The 24,869-nt window shown below is 45.0% G+C and overlaps 1 protein-coding gene across 1 annotated transcript; it reads right to left on the bottom strand.

Annotated features, from left to right (window-relative positions):
- Positions 1 to 1,832: 1,832 nt before the first annotated feature.
- LPCAT4 (lysophosphatidylcholine acyltransferase 4) lies at positions 1,833 to 24,869 on the bottom strand. The gene is made up of 14 exons (XM_044274978.1): positions 24,698 to 24,869; positions 17,889 to 18,031; positions 17,533 to 17,750; positions 15,407 to 15,519; positions 15,250 to 15,310; positions 15,099 to 15,157; positions 14,953 to 14,987; positions 14,570 to 14,624; positions 8,957 to 9,039; positions 8,711 to 8,836; positions 7,853 to 7,994; positions 3,770 to 3,868; positions 3,438 to 3,588; positions 1,833 to 2,983 (listed from the first exon to the last, which is right to left on the bottom strand). Exons 1-14 carry the CDS (start codon positions 24,809 to 24,811, stop codon positions 2,823 to 2,825), a joined length of 1,560 nt encoding a protein of 519 aa, XP_044130913.1. The 5' UTR covers positions 24,812 to 24,869; the 3' UTR covers positions 1,833 to 2,822.

Below are 24,869 nucleotides of genomic sequence, written 5' to 3'. Positions count from 1 at the left end.
CCTTGAGTTTTGCATGGTGCGTGTGGAAATGCTCTTACTTTCACTATTAAACATAGCCCCAAGTTCTACTGTTGTTTTTCTTCGATTTGATTTTACCAAACGTTTAAGTGATCGCCAATCACGATCATTTAGGAATTTTTTCCCGCCACATTTCTTCCTCGAATACGATCAGTCCCCACTATCCTTCCAGTTTTTAATAATGCGTTGGACAGTTCATAACAAAATTTTAGTTTCTGGAATCTTCTTAGATGTTTTCTCTGCTCGATGCATGCCAATGATTTGACCCTTCTCAAATAGACTAACATCTTTTCGATGACCACGACATATATCTTTCGACATAGTTGTTTAAGAAATGAGAAGCAACTCATTGCACCAGTTGGGGTTACGTAACTTATTGCCAGCTGAAAGATAATCGCCCATGCAGTAATTATCCAATAGGAGGCCCATAACTATTTGCTTAGTTAAATCCAGGTGGCAACTTTTTTGGGGGGACAGGCAGAGTATATCAGCATTACAGGACTGGAAAGCTGCTAATGTGGTATCACACTATGAAGACATGGGGTAGATTTATTAAAACTGGTGCTAAGGAAAAATGGCTTAGTTGCCCATAGCAACTACTCAGATTCCACCTTTCATATTACAAAGGCTCTCAGCTCAGTTCTCCTTTACACCAGTTTGATAAATCTACCCCACCTATGGCATAACCCTGCTCATACAACTTTTCATCCCACTTTCTGGGCAGCACATGGCGATTAATGCTTACGGGACTTGTACAAAGATGATGTTTTTAAATCCTTCTCACAATTTCTACAATAGCTCTAGAGATTCCCTTTTTCGTTATCTGCAGATTAGACATGCTACCATAAGTGAATTCCATGAGCTCAGACCTCGTATTTCCAATTACACCTTGATAGCATTCTCAATTTACATGGACCTAAAGGAATCAATCATTTCCGCAATTTATACCCCTCTTATACTAGACAAGGTGTTCCACCATACATATAATGCTAGAGATTACTGGTAGGAGTACATGAGGACCGGCAAGAGATTCCCCCACCCCTGCAGTGAACAATAAACTCATCCAGATTTATATGGTACACCTCACTGCTATTTAATAACGCCTGTATGGCTTTTCTGTATGGGAAGACTGCCCTCCACTCAGGTCAGATTTCTGGCATACGATTTGGGAATGTTTATATGTGTACTCTTTGGAGCACGTAATTAAAACTCTGACCGAAGTTCTGGGACGCCCTATCCTTTTGCTACTAGAACAATGGTCCCATCACATCCATATTTTGTTTTAGAGAAACATTGTTGTTTTTTGGCCAGATAGATCAATGTATTGCAGTGGATGGACCCCGACCCTTCCCCCCCCTCGTCAATACCATACCACTTGAGCAAATCATCCATAAATGTAGGAAATGCCCGTCTTCTTTTCGCAGGTCTGCAAAGGTGCACAACCCCTTTAAAAGGCACTTATCTACTCCCCCTTAAAATCATCATTGCATGCCTCACATTTACCCGACCCATGTGAATGTATAGATTCTGTTTGGTTCAAATCAATTGAAGCATGGGTGTCTAATTCAGGAGTTGGGCGAGTTCACCGTGAGGCCTGCAACACCGATTTTAAGTGGAGCAGATACATGCTTTTAAACGTGTTAAATTTGAAGATAAATTCTATTTTGTGAGATGGGATCAATCGGGCTGAAAGGAGACACAGGGGCATATCTTTGTGGAGCCTCCAACTGTTCTTTGATCAGGTAATGAAATCAAAGAACAGTTTACCTACCTTGTGACTTTCTCATGTACATATGACTTCTGCATGCTGTGGATGTTTTGATGAGCAGTGTGATTTTATTATATCTACGGTATATAAAGTATTTTGTGGTAGTTTTTACGCTTCCAATAGTCTGTACCGGCTCCATCAGCCATTCCAGCACAATTTTTTATTTTTTTTTTGCATCAAAAAGAATTTCCTCATTCAGATGAATGGGTCTGTGAGCAATCCGGAAAAAATGCAGATCGGACATGGACACAAAATATGGTCGTATGCATGAGGCCTAAATTATACAGACGGGTCAGGCTCCCACATTACACTCTTGTCGGCAAATAGATTATAAAGTGGAATTTTACCCTAAGGTACAGATGGAGTGAATAAGTGCAGATGAAGAAACAATCATATCAGTCACTTCTCCTTCCATCTTGGGCCAAATACTACTTTAACAATAGGTAGCCCGCAGTAACCACAACACACATTTTTTTATGAAAAATAATTATATCATTCAGAAACATGACAATAGCAGTAACACATGGGAACCATCAGAGATAAAATGTTGAAATAAAAGGTACAAATTTAAAATTCTTTGGGGGAAGGGAGGCTGTTTCCCTGAGAGCTGAGATATTTGGGATGCAAATGTCATCTCCACTCTGCACCCGCACCTATCCGGACTACAAGCATGCAGAATATTGCTCCTTCAGCGTAGTGTCATTAACTTCTGTCCCACCCCACTTAAGTGCATGCCGCTCAATTGAGTATTTCCAGGCTCCATGTTCCTGGCTACAATGCTCACTACACTTCCCATTAAATTGATGCACCCAGCTTTCAGCTAAATGATTTAATGGAAATTCATGAGAATATCTTTCCCAGTATGCAATTAAGCACATCTTATTGCATGTCCTCCATCTTGTGATGATAGAGCAACTGGGCATGCTTACAACAACCACAAATTTATCATAAAACCCCAACCCCTGCCACGAAAACCTTTGGAGTAAAACCCTCCCCACCTCCCCAACCCCCAATATAACCCCCAACCCTTAGTTTGTCAGTCTGACTTTGGCCCGTCCTCAGGATTATTCTTCCTGGCACAGTGCCCATTCTGCTGGAGACGTGATGACTTCCTACGTCCGGATGCTGGGGGGCGCAGAAAGAACAGGAAGAGATGGCGATAACAAGGATGGCTTATAGCAAATTTCATGAATCCATCTGAAAAAGAAAAGAAAAAAAACTTTAGAAATGCTCTAGAATGTTTCTCTGAAATGCTCACACATAGGGCCAGATTAGTGTAAATGGAGAAGGTGGCCACAGAGATTTGTGCATATAAACCAAAAAAGGGTAGTTTCAAACTTACTCACATACCCCAAAATATTAAACCTATGGAGTCTTATTGACTTAATTACATGAATTATCTGACAGCGGTGTCAAATGTGTAGAAAGTCTAAAGTTTTCTAATAACCTATATGGCACATGACTGCTGCAACCAATTAGTGACCTCAGTGATGAATGGTCATGTGCCGAATACAGCTATGGCACCGCAGCCTGTAAACATAGGTGAGGACTGGAGTGGTAGGGTTGGAGAGGATTGGGGGCAGGGAAGTACATAATAATGTATTACTTTATCACACTGAGGGACACCTCAGGCTAAAAACAATCATCTCACCTCGGGTAAGGCCGCTAGTCTCATGTGGGCACAGCTCTGAATATACTTTGCCGCTTTCTGCAGGAGGTGATCCCACCAGTGAACGAAGAATGGATGAAAAGCCATCAGCAGAAAGTAAAAAGCAGCCGTCAGCATCACAGGTAGAAAAGAGCTGGAAGGGATTGAAGGACAACAACATCAGAGATACAGTAACTGGTAATACAGACAGACAGACGGTTCACACCCAAGACCAGACTAAGAACCCTGCATCACAAAGCAGATAAAACAATAATTGTTCAGGGCTACAATACTCTTCACTACAATATAAAAAGCCCAGCCGAATGTGAACTTACATCAAAAGCAAGCTTTGCCAACTCCTCTGCAGAGCGAGTAGCATCCTGAGCTGCTAGGACTAATGAGACTTCTCGGAAATCTATCATTCCACTAGCATCCTGAGGAGATAAAACAATTCACACCCTGAAATGTGGCACTAGATACAGGTAAACTAGGAAATATTACTGCCATTAGACAACCTCCTTGTGTGTGTCCATATAGTTACAATACAGAGACAGCACGTTTATGGACTCCTGTAGAAGGACTAAGCAAATACCTTTTTTGATTATAAAATAAAACATCTAGTCCACTTTGCCACAGTAAATGCATGAACTTCTCAAATGGTGAGGCTCTTGTTGAGACTGGGCTACAAGGGGGAAGTTTGAGAGGATGTCCATGCTGCCTTTCTATGGCTGCGATTTGATTCATATGGTCACTCATTTTTCACACAATTTTGCCTAAATCAATAGCACAGGTGAATATAAGAAACTCTGTAATATACCTTTTCACAGAAAAGTGCCTCCTCCCCCCCCCTCTAGCAGCTCACTCCTAGAAAAAATAAAATACTGCAAAATATATACTGTTGCCATACATGGTCTAGAGCAGTGTTTCCCAACCAGTGTGCCTCCAGCTGTTGCAAAACCAACTCCCAGCATGCCTGGACAGCCTTTGGCTGTGCGGGCATGCTGGGAGTTGTAGTTTTGCAACAGCTGGAGGCACACTGGTTGGGAAACACTGCTCTAGACCATGTATGGCAACAGTATATATTTTGCAGTATTTTATTTTTTCTTAAAAGGGTATTCCAGGGCTAGAAAACGGATTGCCTATCCTTAGGCCCTCAACATTAATTCTGTGGCAGTCTGACTTTTGGCATCTGTGCAGATCATTTGTTTGACGGGAACATGGCACTCAGGGGAGCGGTTTGGCCTCTACATTATTTGGATGGCTCCACACACCCGCAAGCTGTACATTTACGCTCACAGAAACATATATTAGAGTTATAGAAAATTAGCTCACGTGAAACAAAAAACCCTGAAACATAACTATTAAATATAAATATATATATTTAAATAACCTCCACGTATATAAAATAATCTTAGATAGTTGCCAACAGATTAGCTAGTGTGACTGGCTATAAGATATCAAATGCAAGAGGCACAAGTGGGGCTAATTCTATACAGTAAATACCGCATGAATAAACAAAGTGGGCCTCTTAGTGAGGTACTAGCGGTTCCCGTGATTTTGGAATACCACCACCTGATGAGGTACACTGATGAACTCACGGTTGTTGCGGTTTCTGGAGAGTAACCCACCAAGGTAGGTTGTCACCGAGAGATGACCTGTCCCTGGGTGTCCCTTTAGGCTATCCCTGCCTAAAAGTAGTGCACCCGCCCCGAAAGGGGCGACCCCACTTCTCGGTGGCTAAACCCTGAGAAAATGCCCTAGAAGGCCCTAGATGAGTTTGTCAAACTTAAGGCCTGACGTGTTTCCCCATTAATTGTAAAAATGGGTCATCAGGGAACAAGAAAAAAGTCCAATCAAAACAAAAGATACTGAGGACAGATGATAATGGCTACCCAGATAATATACGTGCAATTGTACACCCACAAGTGCCCCTATTTATACCTAATGTGGGTTCTGTTCGAAAATGCCCCTTCTGCACTCAGACACAAAGAACTGGAAGAGGAAGTTCACAACTTCCGGTACGTGGAAGGCAAAGTGCGTTCCAAAATGGTCCCAGGTTAATATAAGATACTAGAATGGTAAAAGATAGGCAGTACACCTACAAAGTACTTGCCCACATAAGGTCAAATAAGTAGTTGATAAATGATACATATCCTCGTATTCAGCGATAGAAACAGGAGCATGTCTCTCCATCGAGGTGCGACCAACATCCTGTGAATGTACCGGAAGTGCGGTCATGGAACCCACCTTGTGTCCTTGAAGCGCACATGGGAGCGCTGTGGAACACAAATAGGAGGAGGATAAGTTTATGCTATCGTGTGCGCTCCACCCCATTGTTTGGACATAGAACAGTATTGTTATAATAACTGCTAATTATTATGATAGGAGAGGGTACAATTAGAGGAACAAATGCGCAATATAGAGGTAACCTAGATAGTGAGGCTACATAAAGGGGAAAATTAAACCTGGGATACAGGGAATAATACCCTGAACGTCAGGACCCCCAGTAGATATTAATGTACACTATAACCAATTATGGTCAGATAAGAAAAGTAGGTTAGTGTGTGTACATAAAGTGAAATATAAAGATACCATATTACTAACACAGTCTTGGATTTTTTAATTTCAAAAGGAACAGAAAAAGTGAAAAGGAGCTCAAAGGAAACACGCAAAAGATATCTGTTCACTGAGGCTCAGAGGACACGGATTTGAGACGGTGTATCCACTGGCCCTCTTTGCAGAGAATCCTTTTATCCCAATCGCCACCCCTAGGGGATCTGCAAATTGCCTTTTAAAGTCCTATAGTCACCATTCTGATACTCCCAGACGTGGCGTGCTATGGGTTTGTCCCGGTGATGACCACTATCTCCAAGATGATCGCCTACCCTATGTCTTAATTCACGCTTTGTTTTTCCAATGTAATTGAAGGGACAGGTACAAAGATAAACCACACCTTGGGTCTTACAATTAGCAAAGTCTCTGTTTCTATCGCTGAATACGAGGATATGTATAATTTATCAACTACTTATTTGACCTTATGTGGGCAAGTACTTTGTAGGTGTACTGCCTATCACTTTGCGTTCCACGTACCGGAAGTTGTGAATAACTTCCTCTTCTTCTCGTCTGTGAGCGCGGGTGGGCCATTTTCGAACGGAACCCACATTAGGTATAAATAGGCGGCACTTGTGGGTGTACAATTGCGCCTATAGTATCTGGGTAGCCATTATCTGTCCTCAGTATCTTTTGTTTTAATTGGACTTTTTTCTTGTCCCCCGATGAACCATTTTTACCATTAATGAGGAAACGCGTCGGGACTTAGGTTTGACAAACTCATCTAGGGCATTTTCTCAGAGTTTAGCCACCGAGAAGTAGGGTCGTCCCTTTCGGGGCGGGCGCTCCGCTTTTAGGCAGGGATAGCTTAAAATGACAGGTCATCTCCCGACAATCATTTCTCGGTGACAACATACCTTGGTGGGTTAACTCTCCAGAAACCGCAACAACTGAGTTCATCAGTGTACCTCATCAGGTGGTGGTATTCCAAAATCACGGGACCCGCTAGTACCTCACTAAGGCTGAGTTCACACGGGCGAGATTTCCGCGCGGGTGCAATGCAGTAGGTGAACGCATTGCACCTGCACTGAATCCTGACTTATTCATTTCAATGGGGCTGTGCACATGAGCATTATTTTTCATGCATCACTTCTGCAATGCTTTAAAATCGCAGCATGTTCTATATTCTGCGTTTTTCACGCAGCCCTGGCTCCATAGAAGTGAATGGGGCTGCGTTAATAACGCATTGCATCCGCAAGCAAGTGCGGATGCAATGCGTTTTTCACTGATGGTTGCTAGGAGATGTTGTTTGTAAACCTTCAGTTTTTTATCACGCGCGTGAAAAAAGCATCAAAACGCATTGCACCCGCGTGGAAAAAACTGAACAACTAAACGCAATTGCAGCCAAAACTGACTGAACTTGCTTGCAAAATGGTGCGAGTTTAACTGAACGCACCCTGAACGCATCCGGACCAAATCGGTCACGCTCGTGTGAACTCAGCCTAAGAGGCCCACTTTGTTTATTCATGCAGTATTTACTGTATAGAATTAGCCCTACTTGTGCCTCTGGCTATAAGATATCAAATGCAAGTCACACTAGCTAATTTGTTGGCAACTATCTAAGATTATTTTATATCCTTGGAGGTTATTTATATTATTAAAAGTTATGTTTTAGGGGTTTTTGTTTCATGTGAGCCAAGCTGTATATTTAGTAGTGACTGTGTTGGGTTATTGCAGGTTTGTGCCATTCAGTCGAATGCAAAGCCTCCAATATGGGAGGTGAATGGAGCTTTACACAGCCAAGTGTATGTCTAAGCTCAATGTCATTTAGTGAGAAAAGCAGTCCACCATGAGCACCAAAGCCTCACCTTGTGGAAATAACTGAAGACCCGGGAAATGACATCAGTCTGTGTGAGACCCAGCTTCTCTGCTAGCTCATCCAATCCCACACGTGAACAAACTCCCTCCAAGCAGAGATCAATTAGCCCCTGTACACTGTCAAATGAGAACCTATGGAACAAGGGAACATACTCATCATAAATACAATCCTCCTATCACTGTGGGGGTGCACAGTAGTTCCATGTTTTGTGCTGGATCCACTTCTGAATTTTGATCAAACTCTGCACGCGTGTTTACAGACTTATTGGGGTTCTGTACCTTTTTATTACTGATTCATCTGATCGGGGGGGTTCTGGCAGTAGAGACCCCCACTGATCAGCTGTTTGAGAAGGCATCGGCGAGGCAGTAGCAAAGTGAATGGGGCTGAGCTATGCCCAGGCCATATATATATATATATATATATATATATATATATATATATATATATATATATATATATATATATATATATTAGTTGTGACATCATTGGCCTGTGAGAAACAGCTGATCGGCAGCAGTCCCTGCTGATGATCTATCCAAAGAATAAATCATCAGTTATAAAAAGGTACAGAACCCCTTTAAAAAGGTTTGTACAACTTTTGACCCTGTACGTTTTAATGATGGATCACAAAATCTTTCATGGATCTTCTTCTGGAACATGGTCCTGGTTCTCCCACTCTTGTGTTGTGACCCGATAATAGTTATTCCGCTCCGATTCTGATCAAGCCTTTATACATTACATAGTTTAGGACCTTATTTTTTCCTTGGCAAGTTCTGTAGTATTATACTCCTCTATGTAGAAACATTCATATTGTATCTGTCATAGGCAAAAAAAAAAAGTCACTTACCCAGCCTTCTTCAGAATTTTTCCTATTTCCCAGATTTTGGGGTCCAGTGGAACCTTCAGGTGTCCCACAGGTGAAACAGGGGTATCTCCTATCAGCTCAAACTCAGTAGCTGGTTTCCCTAGTGCCCTAAAGCCAACAGATGAAAAAGTTCCATTGAAACCTATGAACGATCTATAAATGTGCTCAATCAAGTCCCGTTTCTGCTATTGACCAGAAGTCTCTAGTACTTTCCTCCCATGTACATACTTTGCCATAAATTTCTGTATATTGTTGGCATACAACACAGGGTCTGTTTTCTCTTCAGGACTAGGATTGTAAACGGGGAGAAACTACAAAACAAAAGAGGTTAAATGAGAATTAATTGGTGAAACCCAAAAATCAGTAAAACACGTAAAGTAGTATTGTATTTAGCGCTCATTTTATTGAAATCAAATTCTGGAGGCTCCTTAAATTTTACCATGCAAAAGAACTCGGTATGAATAAAGCAAAACTAAATCTAAACTTATTTAAATATATCACTGCTCAACATTAGGGCGCAAACAATAAATACTGTTCAAGAAATCACCCCTTTTCAAAGCGCTTTAGAACAAGTCATTTTAGATAACTGGGCCCCAGAAGAAGCCGGTATCGTTACAAAATGAGGCACCAAATATGGTTGTGTTTCTTTTTTTTTTATGACGAACTGTTTAAAACATAAAAAAAATAAAAATTGTTAAAATAGTGAAAAAAAAAAAAGGTGTTGGTCAATTCTTTTGGGCAGCTTTTTTTCTTATTTTTATTACAGGTAGCGATCGTTTCATCCCTTACATAATGCTTTGGAATACATGACCTAATAGCAGAAGCTCATGACGGACCTGGCACATTCTGTAGGCCCCCTGCTGCCATGTAACCCAATTACATGGCATAGCACCAATGGGTAAACATCTTAGATGCTGTGGCTTAAAAGGTTAAGACCAGAAACTGTTTTAATGGTTTCTGATCAATGTCCTGATTGTCCAATTGGGTAGCGCCTAGCTCTGCAATCTTCTAAAGTGCCACTGTACAAAGGTGGTGAATCATCAGCGCTGCCTGCCATAAAAACACTACACCTCAGTCGTTAAAGAGATTCTGTCAGCCCGATTTTCGATACTGAGAGATTTTTGGTATCATCATATTAGTCTCCATTATCTTATTATAAATATACTAGTTTTACCCCGACCGGTTTCATTTTTGCTAAAAATAGGTTTTATGTATCTGGCAATTACCTTCTTAATGGGCCCAAGGGGCTGTGCGCCGTAATCCCGCGCACATGCCAATGTCGCACACGTCCGGGCCCGCTCGGTGTCTTGGCAGCAGCCTCATCGAGGGCGATCGGCGCATGCACGGGATTACGGCACACTGAGAAAAAGAAAAAAAAGGCCGGAGGGGAGTGAATAAATTAACAGCGGGGTGGCGCTGGGCTCAGATCAGGGGCACGGCTGGGCACAAACTGCCGGAGGGACAGCCCCTTGGGCAGATTAAGAATGTAATTGCCAGATCCATAAAACCTATTTTTATCAAAAATGAAACCGATGGGAGTAAAACTAGTATATTTTTAATGAGATAATTGAGACTATTATGATGATACCAAAATCTCAGAATCAGGCTGACAGAATCCCTTTAAGGAGTTAATAACTAGTGCATGAGCAATACTCCCATCATTCTTTTCCTGATGCACCAAAAATAGATAAACCTGTTGTGAATGATTCATTCTAATTGCTAGAATCTGAATGGCATGACTTCTGCTCCAGTCTTCTTCTGTGGTCAAGTTAATTGTGTAATCCAAATGTAAGCACACAACAGTTCAGACACTGACAGTATCAAAATCTTAAAGGGAGTCTGTTGCCTACTTTTAGCGTTCTAGACCGCTCATGTCGCATTATTGCACAGTAACACCCTCATTTAAAAATATGTCCTACGTAGAGAAGCTGAAAAAACAAGTTCATAACGAATCAACTACATGCTAATTAGGCCTCGCAAGTACAGACACCTTGCCAATGTGCCCGCTAACCACTCCCCTTGCAGTCCTCTGGCCTGCCCTACCCTACTAGTTCGGCGGTGGACGGCGCAGGCGTGAGATTTTTAGAGGCAGAGGAGAATGACGAACAGAGGTGGGCCAAAAGACTGCAAGGGGAGTAGTTAGGCAGGCACATTGACAAGGGTCCTGGGCACTTGCGGCCTGAACACCACCCCTGGGCACTTGTGAGACCTAATTAGCATATTGTTCTAAACTTGTTTTTTTTAGCTTCTCTACATGATCGTATATTTAAATGAGGGGGTAATAATGCGATATGAGCGGTCTAAAACGCTAAAAGTAGGTGACAGAGTCCCTTTAAAGGGGTTGTCCAGAGAGCAAGGGGTGGTACGAAATGAAGCAAAAACCCATATTTACATCTTAACCCCTTGGTGATCAAGAAATGTTTTTCACTTTTCGTCATCAACACCTTCCAAGTGCTAGAACTTTTATAATTCTCCATCAATGTAGCCGTACGAGGGCTCGTTTTTGTAGGTCAAGCTGTAATTTTAAATGTCACCATTTTGGGGTACACAATATGGGGGGGGGGGGTGATAACAGCAATACTGCCTATAACTTATAAATTTTGCAGCGTTCATTTGTCGGCATAAATAACTTCTGTGTCACTACTATTACAGTCATACCAAATACATTTTTTATTTTACGTTTTACTACTTTGGCACAATAAAAACGCTTAAAATAAATAAAGGTTTTTGAATCACTGCCTCCCCAAGGCCCCGTGTCCGAGGGCTGAATTTTAGCAGGACAACCTGTAGTTTTTATTGTTATCATTTTGGGGCATAACACTTTGATTCCCTTTGTTAGTGGCTTATAAGAAAAAAAATTAAAAAAAAAAAAATATATATATATATATTTTTTTTTTTTACAGCATTTACCATGCAGGATAAATTACATGATACTTGTGTAGTGCAGGTAGTTATGTAAGCAGATATACAAAATACAGTGCCTTCAAAAAGTATTCATACCCCTTTGTGTTTCCCATAAACTTGCATGTATTTTATTTGCATTTTATGTGATAGACGAACACAAAAGTAGCAAATATGTGAAAAGAAAATGAGACCTGGTTTTCACCATTTTTAATAAATACAAATTAAGGCTACTTTCACACTAGCGTTCATAGGTCCGTTCGTGAGCTCCGTTTGAAGGAGCTCACGAGCGGACCCGAACGCCTCCGTCCAGCCCTGATGCAGTCTGAATGGAGCGGATCCGCTCAGACTGCATCAGTCTGGCGGCTTTTAGCCTCCGCACGGCCAGGCGGACAGCTGAACGCTGCTTGCAGCGTTCAGCTGTCCGCCTGGCCGTGCGGGTCTGTTCAGACTTACAATGTAAGTCAATGGGAACGGATCCGCTTGAAGATGTCACCATATGGCTCAATCTTCAAGCGGATCCGTCCCCCATTGACTTTACATTGAAAGTCTGAACGGATCCGCTCAGGCTACTTTCACACTTAGAATTTTTTCTAAGTTATTGATGCAGACGGATCCGTACTGAACGGAGCCTCCGTCTGCATTAATATGATCGGATCCGTTCAGAACGGATCCGATCGAACGCTAGTGTGAAAGTAGCCTAAAGTGTGGGTTGCATTTGTATTCATCCTCCCTGAGTCAATACTTTTTAGGACCACCCTTCACTGCAATTACAGCTACAAGTCTTTTGGGGTATGTCTCTATCAGCTTTGCACATCTAGAGGCTAAATATTTTTGCCCATTCTTCTTTGCAAAATAGCTCAAGCTCAGTCTGATTGGATGGAGAGCGTCTGTGAACAGCAATTTTCAAGTCTTGCCACAGATTCTCAATGGGACTTAGGTCTGACTGGGTCATTCTAACACATAATATGCTTTGATATAAACCATTTCACTGTAGCTCTGGCTGCATGTTTAGGGTTGTTGTCCTGCTTGAGGGTGAACCCTCGCCCGAGTCTTTTGCAGCCTCTACCAGGGTTTCCTCCAGGATTTCCCTGTATTTAGCTCCATCCATCTTTCCATCAACTCTTAAAAGCATCCCCACAGCATTATGCAGTCACCACCATGTTTCACAGTGGGGATGGTGTGTTCAGGGTGATGATGTGCAGCGTTAGCTTTTCACCACACATAGTGTTTTGCATTTAGGCCAAAAATTTCAATCTGACCAGAGCACCTTCTACATGTTTGCTGCGTCCCCTACATGGCTTGTGGCAAACTGCAAATCAGACTTCTTATGGCTTGCTTTTAAAAATGCCTTTCTGCTTGCCACTCTTCCATAGGCCAGATTTGTGGAGCACACAACTAATAGTTTTCCTGTGGACAGATACTCCCACCTGAGCTGTGGATCTCTGCTGCCTCTTGGCCGCTTCTCTAATTAGTTCCATGTCTTGGTAGGTTTGCAGTTGTGCTATACTCCTTTGGATTGAGTGCTCTGTGAGATGTTCAGAGCTTGGAATATTTTTTTATTTTTTATAACCTAACACTGCTTTACACTTCTCCACAACGTTTTCCCTGACCTGTCTGGGGTGTTCCTTGGTTTTCATGATGCTGTATGATCACTAGTGTTGTCTAACAAGGTTCTGAGGCCTTTACAGAACAGCTGTAGTTATACTGAGAATAAAATACACACAGGTGGACTCCATTTACTAATGATGTCACTTCTGAAGGCAATTTGTCACACTGGATTTTATATAAGGGTATCAGAGTACGGGGGGCTATAAATGTACACCACACTGCAGATTTTTTTTTATTTTATTAATAATTCTGAAAATGATGCATCATTTTCTTTTCACTCCACACATACTTGCTACTTTGTGTTGGTCTAACACACAAAATTTAACATTTAAGTTTGCAGATGTAACGTGAAAAAAATGTGAAGTTCAAGGGGTATGAATATCTTTTCAGTGGCAGTGTATGTGGAAGGGATTTTATTTTTGCAATTTTTTCCATTGAAAAGCAATGGAAAAAGAGCATTTTTTTTACTTGGATATTTTTTTTTTATTGAATAAAAACTCATTTTTACTATTTACTAGTCCCGCCATAGGACTTTGACAGGCGATCTTCCGCTTCTTTAAAAAACACTGTACTGCTTATGCAGTACAGGGAATTATACCATCTAGGTGCACCAGAGGGCACAGCCTGATAGGCATAAGGCTTTTGCGGATACGGGCCTTTAGAGCGGAAGTCGAGCTCCTGTTCATCACTGCACAGGTGACTTGTGCAGCACTTAGGCTGGGTTCAGACCTGAGCGTACTGAACGTACGCTCTGTATGCGCGATTGTACGGGCGTTTGCAATCGCGCATACAGAGACAAGCGAACGCCCATTGTCGTGCGTTCCCGCTGAAGTCTATGTACGGGAACGCGCGACAAGACGCCCCAAAGAAGCTCCTGTACTTCTTGGGGCGTCGGGCGTTTTACAGCGCGATTGTACGCGCTGAAAAACGCTCAGGTGAGAACCATTCCCATAGGGAATCATTGGTTCTTGCCTGTTGAGCGTTTTACAGCGCGTAGGAACGCGCTGCAAAACGCTCAGGTCTGAACCCAGCCTTAGACTAGGCTGCCTTAAAAAGGCAGAGGCCTACCCCAAGGCCGTAAAAAGGCTTTAAAGGTCCCGCCACTCCAATTTCCGCTGGGAGTCAGTGGTCATGATTGCATGAACAGCGCATGATCCATGAAAGCCCAGTGGAGATTAGACAGGTGGCCTAGGAGCTGCAAGACATTTAAAAGGAGAGAGTGGGTTTCTTTCTTATACACACAGCCTCCTGCTGTCTGGCACAGTTTAAAAATTCTAGGACAACCACTTTAAGTCCAAAGACCAGAATCAGAAAGTTAACATTTCTCACCTCAATCTCCAGGTTGATGAAAAACTGAGACATTGTCAGCCAGAGGACCTTTAGCCTGTAGGAAGATACAGTAAAGACTCACAAAGAATTGACCTACATGACTGAGTGAAAGCCATGGGGAAAAGTGACAAAAATAAAAAAAAGACTAGGAAAAAAAGGAGCACATAAGCTTGTACATGTGGTGGAAAAACAGTCAACAACAACCACAAAAGCATTATATGGTTCAAGCCTCAACTTCTAATTTTTACAGTGATTTTTGTTAACAGGTTGATTATGTAACAAAGCGACTCCAAGACATGAAAAGCCACAGAGGTAAACTGCTGACAGCCTGTGTCGTGTGGGACGAAAACCAAGTCATAAAAGGAAATGGAAATATTACTTACACGCCATTCCCTTTCCAAGTCCAAACTGTCGCCGGCTGCAAAGGAGGAGTGAATACAAGGTTACATAAAGTGAACCCGTGAAATGAATGTAAGAATATGGATACAGCCTTTTACCCAAGTCTCCATATTCTCTCCGTATAACTTACCAATCTGTTTGGATATCTCATCAACACTGGCTGTACGGGCACGCCAGCCACAAAGGCACCTGCAATAGCAGGGCGAAAAAATAAATAAATCAGGTTGAGTATACATCCAAGAACAGTCACGATCAAATGCACACTTGTAGTGTCTTCTTACCAGGTTTAAATTTTAACAAAACTTCTCCATTACCATTTGTGCCCTCTGGAAAGAACAAAACCTACAGGAAAAGATGCATCAACTCAAGTATATGCAGCCTGATGGATGTACATATAGAGGGAAATGGAGGGAAGTGAACAGAAACTGAAGCTCCAACCTGAGGCCACTCTCCATTGGAGGTTGCTCGTCTCTTCACCTCCTCCACCACTTTCTTCCGCGATGCTGGGTCATGACGGGATACCATAATAGATTGATTGAAGCGAAGGAGAGCTGAGGGAGAGATGATGACAAATCTGTGGCAAGATTCGGTTCAAATCCAAATTTATTGACAATGACTCAAAAAGCCATACTGCTAAAAAAAAGCTCATCAAGCTTTCAAGTTAGCAGGAGTGGACATGGCGTCTACAGGACACAAATGACATCTCTCTGTAAGGCTGGCCATTAGATAACTGAAGCCAATCAGTCTAGAAGCCTCCTGCAGAACAAAAGGATCCAACTAACCAATCCTTACCCCCCCATATCTGCCATCTGGGGATGGGCAGGAGGTCCACCCATACACATTAGATGGTCGGCTGGTCCAGTCAACATTTAGCTGTGTATGGCCAGCTTAAGGGTGGGTGCATAGCTACCTTACATCCTGTTTAAAGGAATGTTGTCCTAGGCATTCTCGCCACTTTGTGGATACTGCAAGCAGGATTTGCTACATAATTATCCTTCCATCGTCAATTTCTGAAAGGTTCTATCCATGTACAACATAAGGGTCCATTCACACGTCCGCACAACAGAATTGTGGACCCATTCACGTCTATGGGGCCGCACGATGTGCTGCCCGGATCTGGAAATCCGTTCCCGAAAAAAATAGAACATGTCCTAATCTTGTCCGCAATTGTGGACAAAATTAGGCATATTCTAATATAGTGCTGGCGATGTGCGGTCCGCAAAATGCGGAAAGCACATTGCCAGTGTCCATGTTTTGCAGATCCGCAAAACACATATGGAAATGAGAATGGACCCTAAGACATGTCAACAGGAGACAAGAAAAACTAAAAGGGGTTGTCTCACTTCAGCAAATGGCATTTATCATGTAGAGAAAGCGATTAGCAGTGGTCGTGCACACTATAGAAAAAGGCGCTGTCTGGGACCACGCACGCACAGCAGCTTCCATCCTGACCACCTCGTATCTGCACTGCAGCAGTGGCCATAACACCTGGAAATGAGCAGTATATAATGCGATGTAAAAATGAATCCAGCCAGAAAAGGAGGCAATATGGACAATACATTAGTAAGTGCCTTGTATTAACTTTGTCTACCTAATAAATGCCATTTGCTGACCCCTTTAAGCCAGTTCAACATTTGAATGGTTTTAGCTTTCTATACGCATTTCTATCCAATACTCCTGCCCAACTGGTATAGCAAAGGGAGACCAGTCAGGAGCATGGTTTACATGGTAAGACCTAGGTTATGTTGAGCAGAACCTTGGTGAGTAGTTGTATTCGATTCTGGCAGATGTGAACCTTACTGCTAGACCACATATAAAGATTCAAATACTCTCCGTACACGTTATGGGTCATGGGTCTCCCCATAATTGTGGGTGAAATGTTTCAGTCATAGATATGTTTTGCATTAGAGTCCACGTAGGAACCCACCAGCTTTACCTTTCGGCCACCTGCATACAGGTGTAAACGCGCATAAGATCTGCATGGATTTCTCCGCATCAAAATCTTCAATGTCCAATTGCGGATTTGATGCGGTTTTGCCGCAGATCTCAGCCTTCCATTGAAAGGAGTGAAATCTGCAAACAAAATTAAAATGCTGCAGATTTGGAAATCCGCAGGTCAATAGCCGCACTGAATAAATCTGCAAAGTGTACATGAGATTTATACAAGGGGAATCTACGCAGAAAAAAAACGCACATATTCCGCAATGTGTGCAGGTGGCTTTAAAGCGGCGCTGAGCATTAAAAAAAAACTTTTAATATGTCAGATATAGCAAAGGTTTAGACCAGTGGGGTCTGAGACCTCCTGAGAGATCACTAGAACTAGGCAAGAGAAGCGCTCTCGTAGACTTTCTATTGAGCCTAAGGGGAGAGAGCGATTATCTCCTCATTCTAGAGATCGGTGGTGGTGGTCTCAGCACTCAGACCCCCACTGATCAAATCCTTTCATATGTCTCTCTGACATATCAAAAATTTAGTGAAATGGCAGTGACCCTCTCAGCCTATGAGCACTTGTACGTTTACCAAATGGTATGGGGCCTTCCACAAGCTGTAAGTATTCTGCTCACCTCCAATGACGGGAATGCTGAGATTCTCCACTCTGGACACAACGGATGGGAGGTCACAAACCACAGTAACAATGGGATCAAAGAAGGTGGAGTGAGGGGCCACAACCAGAAGTGGGGCCTCAGAGCTGGAGGCGCGGCGTCCACGGATGGTGATCCAGTGGAAACCACACATGAAGAACATAGTGCGGCTTAGAAGGTAAATCAGGTGATGTAGAATGCTGTGTGCATAAGGAGACACATGGAATGGGAAATGGAGGGGGGAGAGATGGGAATAAATGAACATGTTGCACTGCATAATGAGGACACATAAGTCTATACACTACCACTCCCACCATTGTGACTGGCTTTGGACTTACGTGCGTCTGTGTCGTATTGGTCGGCTGAGCTCTTCCTCTGTCATCCCTGCTACGCGAAGAGCAGCAATTGGCCACATCAGAAAAAGGAAGATGGACGCCAGAAGGAAACGCAAGGGGAATAGTATTGGACCCAAGACATAGAACTGAATGTAAAAAAACACAAATCACAGTAAGTAACACAGAACATACAAAGAGCACTAGCAAGTGCCTGCTGACCATCCGTGATCAGAAGCTGCTGGTAAGCACTCCTGTGCCACCTAAGGCCACTTTCACACCAGCGTTTTTGCTGAATCTGTCATGGATCAGCAAAAACGCTTCAGTCATGATAATAGAACCGTCTGCATCTGTTCTGAATGGACCCGGTTGTATTAAATCTAAAATAGCAATGACAGATTCGTCTCTAAAACCATTGTAAGTCAACGGGGGACGGATCCTTTTTTTGTGTCTGAGAAAATGGATCCGTCCCCATTGACTTACATTGTCTGTCATGACCACATCGCGGATAGAAAACCTCTGCTCGCAGCGTTATTCTGTCCGCGATGGGGACGCAACCAAAGGGAATGGAATACATTTTGGACCATTCCGTTCCCTTCAGTTCAGTTCTGTCCCCCATTGACAACGAATGGGGACAAAACGGAAGCGTTTTCCTCCGGTATTGAGATCCTACGACGGATCTCGATAGCGGAAAGGGAAAGTGCAAGTGTGAAAGTAGCCTCACCATTACCACCCGCACCTACAGCGTCTAACCATATGCTGCATTACTGGCCATACTTTCAACTGAAGCTTTAACAAGCGTTTCCAGCAGGTGGGGTACACGTCATAAGGGTTCCCTCAAAATGTAGCCAATTGTCTGTACCCCAATAAAAATAGGCAAACTATAATCTAGCAAAAGGTCTATGGCTGGCCATACATGGATAGCTTATCAAGCATTTGGCCAACAGCTATCCATTTCTTCCAAACCCACCATACAAGTGCACACTTGGCTTGGCCAAGCATGCACGTGTTCTCAAAAGGGGGAAGGGAACAAGCCACAGCTAGACACCTCTGGCAGTAACTTACCTCCACCGAGAAAATAAGGATTAGTCTCTCGGCAACCTTCAGCACCCCAGTGATTGTGATACTACAACTCCCAACATACTCTATTCTCTTCTACAGTATGTCTGAACAGCTGAGCAAGTGTGCATGCTGGGAGTTGTAGTTTCACAACAGCTGAAGGTTGCTGGCCCCTGCTGAAATCCTCTAATGTGTGGGACTACCTTATCTTAGCCTGCTTTCACTAGCCATGCTCCTTTTAAAATACTGCCGAGTGACACTGACCGGGTCAAAGATGGGGAGGGGGGACATCCTAGTTAGAGATCAATGTAAACATCCTGGTCATTGGCTTCTAGGCCTGAAGCCAGGACTCCAAGAACAGACAGCGATGAGAAAGCGACATTGCAATGTAGTCACACCGGCCAATGACATGGTCTCGTGGTCGAGATCAGACACTCATCACCTATCACTGCGTGCGCCTTCCCTTCATACAGCTGATCGGCAGGTGTCGGACCCCCGCCAATCTGATATTGATGACCAACCTCTATAATGCCCAGGCCCCTCATACTGGTTATACTTACCCAGATGCCCGGCACCCGTGTTGCTCCTGATCCCCTAACAGCTGCCATTACATCTCCCCGTCACGTGGAGAGAAACTGTCATGTTTCAGTGTCAGCCAATAGCTGCCCCCGTTGCCAGATGTTTTGATCCGTGTGATGGGGAGATGCAGTGGTGGCCGTGCGGGCGTTAGAAGCAACGTGGGTGCCAGGGAGGCAGGGTAAGTATAACCAGTATGAGGGGCATTATAGAGGTTGGATAACCCCTTTAAATCATTTCTTTGTAGGAAGCTGCTAACCTTCTCACCACTGCATTTGTGAAGTCAAGTTTTTGGCTGCAACACTGACTTGTCTGTATACCATGTGACCACTGCAGTCAACCACTGGTCTCAGCAGTATACAGCACAGGACCACCAGTGATTAGCTGCAGCAGTCACATGCAGTATATGGTCACATCACCGCTGTAGTCACCAAAACTAAGCCCGGCGGGAAGGACTGGAGCTGTGGCACTGAAAGGGGCTCAGAATGCGGTGTATGGAGAAGACTTCACAGCGACCGCAGGATCATTGCCCCCTATACTGGAGAAATAGAGCGCAGTACAACATGATCACCAAGTGGCTGCAGTGGCTCTCCTCCCCAGCCCGTGCCCCCCCAAGGAGCTGACCACCGGATTTCCATTTAATAAGCACACACACACACAAAGATGAGGGCGGTCTGCATGAGACGACTGACCTACTTGCATGTTTCTGGCGTGCAGGAGGAGACAGGTGTGTCTGGAAGACGCCTACACAAGCGCTAGGAGAACATAGAAACTCCATGCTTGCCAATGGTCGGCAATCAAACCAGTTGCCCGTGCTGGTATACTGGTTTCTGGCCTCTTTCCAGGAAGAGAGTAGTAAACGCACAGCATCCGACCGAATCCTGACCCACTTGCTTCAATGGGTCTGTGTACACGAGCGGCGGTTTCCACGCATGATTTTTGCGTTCAGGAAGAATGGCAGCATGTTCTGCATTGTGCGTTTTTCACGCAGCCCTGGCCGCCATAGAAGACAATGGGGCTTGTGTGAAAAACGGAAGGCGTCCGGATGCAATGCGCTTATCACTGATGGTTGCTAGGAGATGTAGATGTTTTGGGGGGGGTTTTTACGCACTTTTAGAGTTTCATTTTTTTCTTCAAGCACGTAAAAAACCGACCAATCTGGATACAATGCGGATGGAAAAAATGCAAACACAGAACACAATTCGCAGACAAAACCATCCGTTTTTCCTGACGAGATCCTGATACAATCCATATCGCTTGTGTGAACGAGACCCAAGTGTAATTTCAGATGAGCGTGTCCAGTGCGGAAAACCGTTTTCCCGACATGGCTTTCACAGGATTAATTATTTATAATGCTGTGTGTCTCTGTTATGTCAGTATGGCCAAATATGGGGAGGGGTTAAAGGGAAACGTTACCTTTTTTTTTTTTTTTTTAACCTGATGACATGATGTCTGCAACTAGTGCGGTTTTCTATTTCTTATGTATGGCTGGTGGAATTTTCCTGAACTGTTACATAGCACCGAACCCGCAGCAGATCTCAGTCATCCTGTGTCACCAAATGACATAGCTGCCACCCAGCTATCCCCTTACTAGGTGCCAAGCTATGAGGCTGCCCAGTGGCAGGAGAGAAGCAGCAGCATACTTGGATCACGGGGGGAGTGAACATGGAGCTTAGTATGATAAAGGCCACGGTCTGCAGCGCCTTCTGCATCATCAGGAAAACAAGCAGTCTTGCAGAAATCTTAAGACCAAGAGGGGTTTATTTCCTGCTGATCCCTTTGTTTTTCTGCTGACACATGACTGACAAGGCAGTGCCCATTACTCAGGCTGGCCGTCCTACAAACCATTTTCTTACCAGTCCTGCTCTAAAAAACAAGGAAGGGAGCAGAGACCAGATATTACAGCGGTGACGTGACAGCAGCCTTAGGCTCGTGCACGCACAGTCATATCTGTTTTTTTGCGGCCCCCATTGAAGTAACTGGTTCCGCATATGGGCCAAAAAACAACAAAAACAAAAAAGGGACACAGAAAAAAATAAAAAGTACATGTGCATGAGCCCTCAGTGTGAGTACATGACGGGGCGGTCCGGTAGGGACTTATCTTATCAGCCACTTATCAGCAGTTCACAGCTTCACCAGGGAAGGTGCGACAAGGGATTACTGCACCAGAGATAAGGGGCAGCTCTCATACCTAGCCTAGTCTCAGGATCTCATAGGTGGTCCGATACTGTCCAGAGGGCCCACCCAGCCAATCATGACTCCGGAGCCTGCAGTTTTTCTGATGGTTTCCCAATGACTTTAAAGCCATGAGTAACATGAAAAATGCCGCAGCTCTCTCCCTATAACTGCACAGGAGGGTAAATCCTTTCTCAGGGGGTGTGACCTTTCTGCTGCAAGTCCCCATCACTGCTCAGAAGTGTGTCCTTTCAGCTAATGTCACAGCTCCATGTCACAGCTCATGGGGGGGGGTCCTTTCTGCCACAGCTCACCCTTTCACAACTCAGGGGCATGTCCTTTCTGCTGCAGCTCTCCCTGTCACAGCTCAGGGGCATGTCCTTTCTGCTGCAGCTCTCCCTGTCACAGCTCAGGGGCATGTCCTTTCTGCTGCAGCTCTGCCTGTCACTGGGGCATGTCCTTTCTGCTGCAGCTCTCCCTGTCACAGCTCAGGGGCATGTCCTTTCTGCTGCAGCTCTTCCTGTCACGGGGGCATGTCCTTTCTGCTGCAGCTCTCCCTGTCACAGCTCAGGGGCATGTCCTTTCTGCTGCAGCTCTCCCTGTCACAGGGGCATGTCCTTTCTGCTGCAGCTCTCCCTGTCACAGGGGCATGTCCTTTCTGCTGCAGCTCTCCCTGTCACAGCTCAGGGGCATGTCCTTTCGGCTGCAGCTCTCCCTGTCACAGCTCGGGGCTTGTCTTTTCTGCTGCAGCTCTCCCTGCCACAGCTCAGGGGCATGTCTTTTCTGCTGCAGCTCTCCCTGTCACAGCTCAGGGGCATGTCTTTTCTGCTGCAGCTCTCCCTGTCACAGCTCAGGGGCATGTCTTTTCTGCTGCAGCTCTCCCTGTCACAGCTCAGGGGCATGTCTTTTCTGCTGCAGCTCTCCCTGTCACAGCTCAGGGGCATGTCTTTTCTGCTGCAGCTCTCCCTGTCACAGCTCAGGGGCATGTCTTTTCTGCTGCAGCTCTCCCTGTCACAGCTCAGGGGCATGTCCTTTCTGTCGCAGCTCTCCCTGTCACATGGGCGTGTCCTTTCTGTCGCAGCTCTCCCTGTCACAGCTCTCCCTGTCACATGAGAGTGTCCTTTCTGTCGCAGCTCTCCCTGTCGCATGGACGTGTCCTTTCTGTCGCAGCTCTCCCTGTCGCATGGGCGTGTCCTTTCTGTCGCAGCTCTCCCTGTCACATGGGCGTGTCCTTTCTGTCGCAGCTCTCCCTGTCGCATGGGCGTGTCCTTTCTGTCGCAGCTCTCCCTGTCACATGGGCGTGTCCTTTCTGTCGCAGCTCTCCCTGTCGCATGGGCGTGTCCTTTCTGTCGCAGCTCTCCCTGTCGCATGGGCGTGTCCTTTCTGTCGCAGCTCTCCCTGTCGCATGGGAGTGTCCTTTCTGTCGCAGCTCTCCCTGTCGCATGGGCGTGTCCTTTGTCGCAGCTCTCCCTATCGCATGGGCATGTCCTTTGTCGCAGCTCTCCCTGTCGCAGCTCAGAGACAGAGAAATAAGGAAAGGGGGAAAAAAATAAACAACAACAACAACAACAGCAGGTGATATAATGTATTGAACTCAGTGGCTATACTAAATTTTTAACTACATCCAATTACAGAAGTATTTAGATCCAGGCGCTAGCTTAAACTGCACAATATTTGTCATGAGAAAACCCCTAATCTATATAAAAAATAATAATTTAGCACAAGACTGCAGGGCTTTAGGGATGCTTTATGTCGGCGCACCTGGACCACAGGTCTGCTCCCAGCATGGACACCGACTGCACAACGAGGGCCCGGTCATACAATGAGCAATCGGCAGAACGAGTGACGACAACTAAGAGCCGGATCTGGTTACCTGTCAGATGATACAGGATCAGGTGTACATGCTGGACGGAAATGAAACACTGCCTCTACTTAAGGGTTAACCTGCGCCATAGTATAACCGTACAGAAGTCCATGAAAGCGGCAGGGAGGTTATATATATTTCTAGCAGTATCTGTGCCTACCTGATGCCGCCTGCACACACTTCTCTTAGAAATGGGGCGCTGAGGCGGCTCTGCTCAATACCTGACGGCTCAGCGTGGCCTCCGCGACATACACACATACATATATATGCCCTCTGTAAACAAGTGGTCAGCTGAGGCGCTACACGCCAGGATGGGCCAGGTTTCTGTGGTTACTAATTAGCAGTTAGCATGGTTAGGCCTGTCACAAGCTTGAGGGCCACACAGGAGCGCCGCATTCCTATGGCTCCTGAAGACACTAAATGCCTCTGCGATGTTGTGGTGACCCAAATATGACACGTGGGGGGGAGCGGCGCCTGGACCTCCATGGCCCATTTTACACAGCATCCCTTCTGCAGACGGCAAGACCTTGTATTACTAGGGGCTAACCACTAGACAGGCAACCAATCAGATTCCAGCCCTCAATTCTCCAGTGAGGGGTTAAGAGATGAAAGCAGTGATCTGATTGGTTGCCATTAGCGAATATATCTGAGGGTCATTTCATAAGGAAGCGATCATTCGGGTACTTGTGTGGGGCGTCCCCAGGAAGTTATCACCTGTTCTGGGCCCTTGATGTACCTCCAGGGAATACCCTGCAGAACTTGGGGCCCGGAGGCTGAGGGGCCCAGTCAGGTGCCAGAACACTGTACCTGTCTGTGGTGGCCATTATATATACACCTTTATTATTGCTACTCCTGCCCCTGTTCTAGTTCTCTTCCTCTAGCTGGTGGGGCCCCTCTTCTGCTAGGGGCCCCTAGGACTCACAGTGACGCCTCTGTGTGTACATACATGGCAGGCTGGCTCTGCTGCATAGTTGGCGCCGCTCTCTGCATTGCTGCCCGCCCTGTGTATGCCAGGCTCTTTCCTGCCCCTGGTAGACCCCCGAGCTAGCACCCCAATCACTCCACAGCCCCCTCCCCGCTCATATTTCTCAGGTGACCCCCACAAACCCTCTCTCCCGTCAGCTCCTTCATTCCGACTCACCCTCAATTTCTGCCAGAACCCCTCGGGGTGAAACTCGTGCAGGAAGGGGTTAAACGGGGTGCCCTCCTGATGAGTGCCCTCCACTTTGTCCCTGGGCACCGCAGCATCATCCATACTGGCGGCCGCTCTGACTGGAGCTGGACGGCGCCACTAACCTGGGCCCGGGTGGGAA

Source organism: Bufo gargarizans, chromosome 1, assembly GCF_014858855.1.
Source record: "Bufo gargarizans isolate SCDJY-AF-19 chromosome 1, ASM1485885v1, whole genome shotgun sequence".
NCBI classification, from domain to species: Eukaryota; Metazoa; Chordata; class Amphibia; order Anura; family Bufonidae; genus Bufo; species Bufo gargarizans.
Note: the sequence above shows the minus strand (reverse complement) of the source record. Positions and strands in the feature narration are given on the sequence as shown.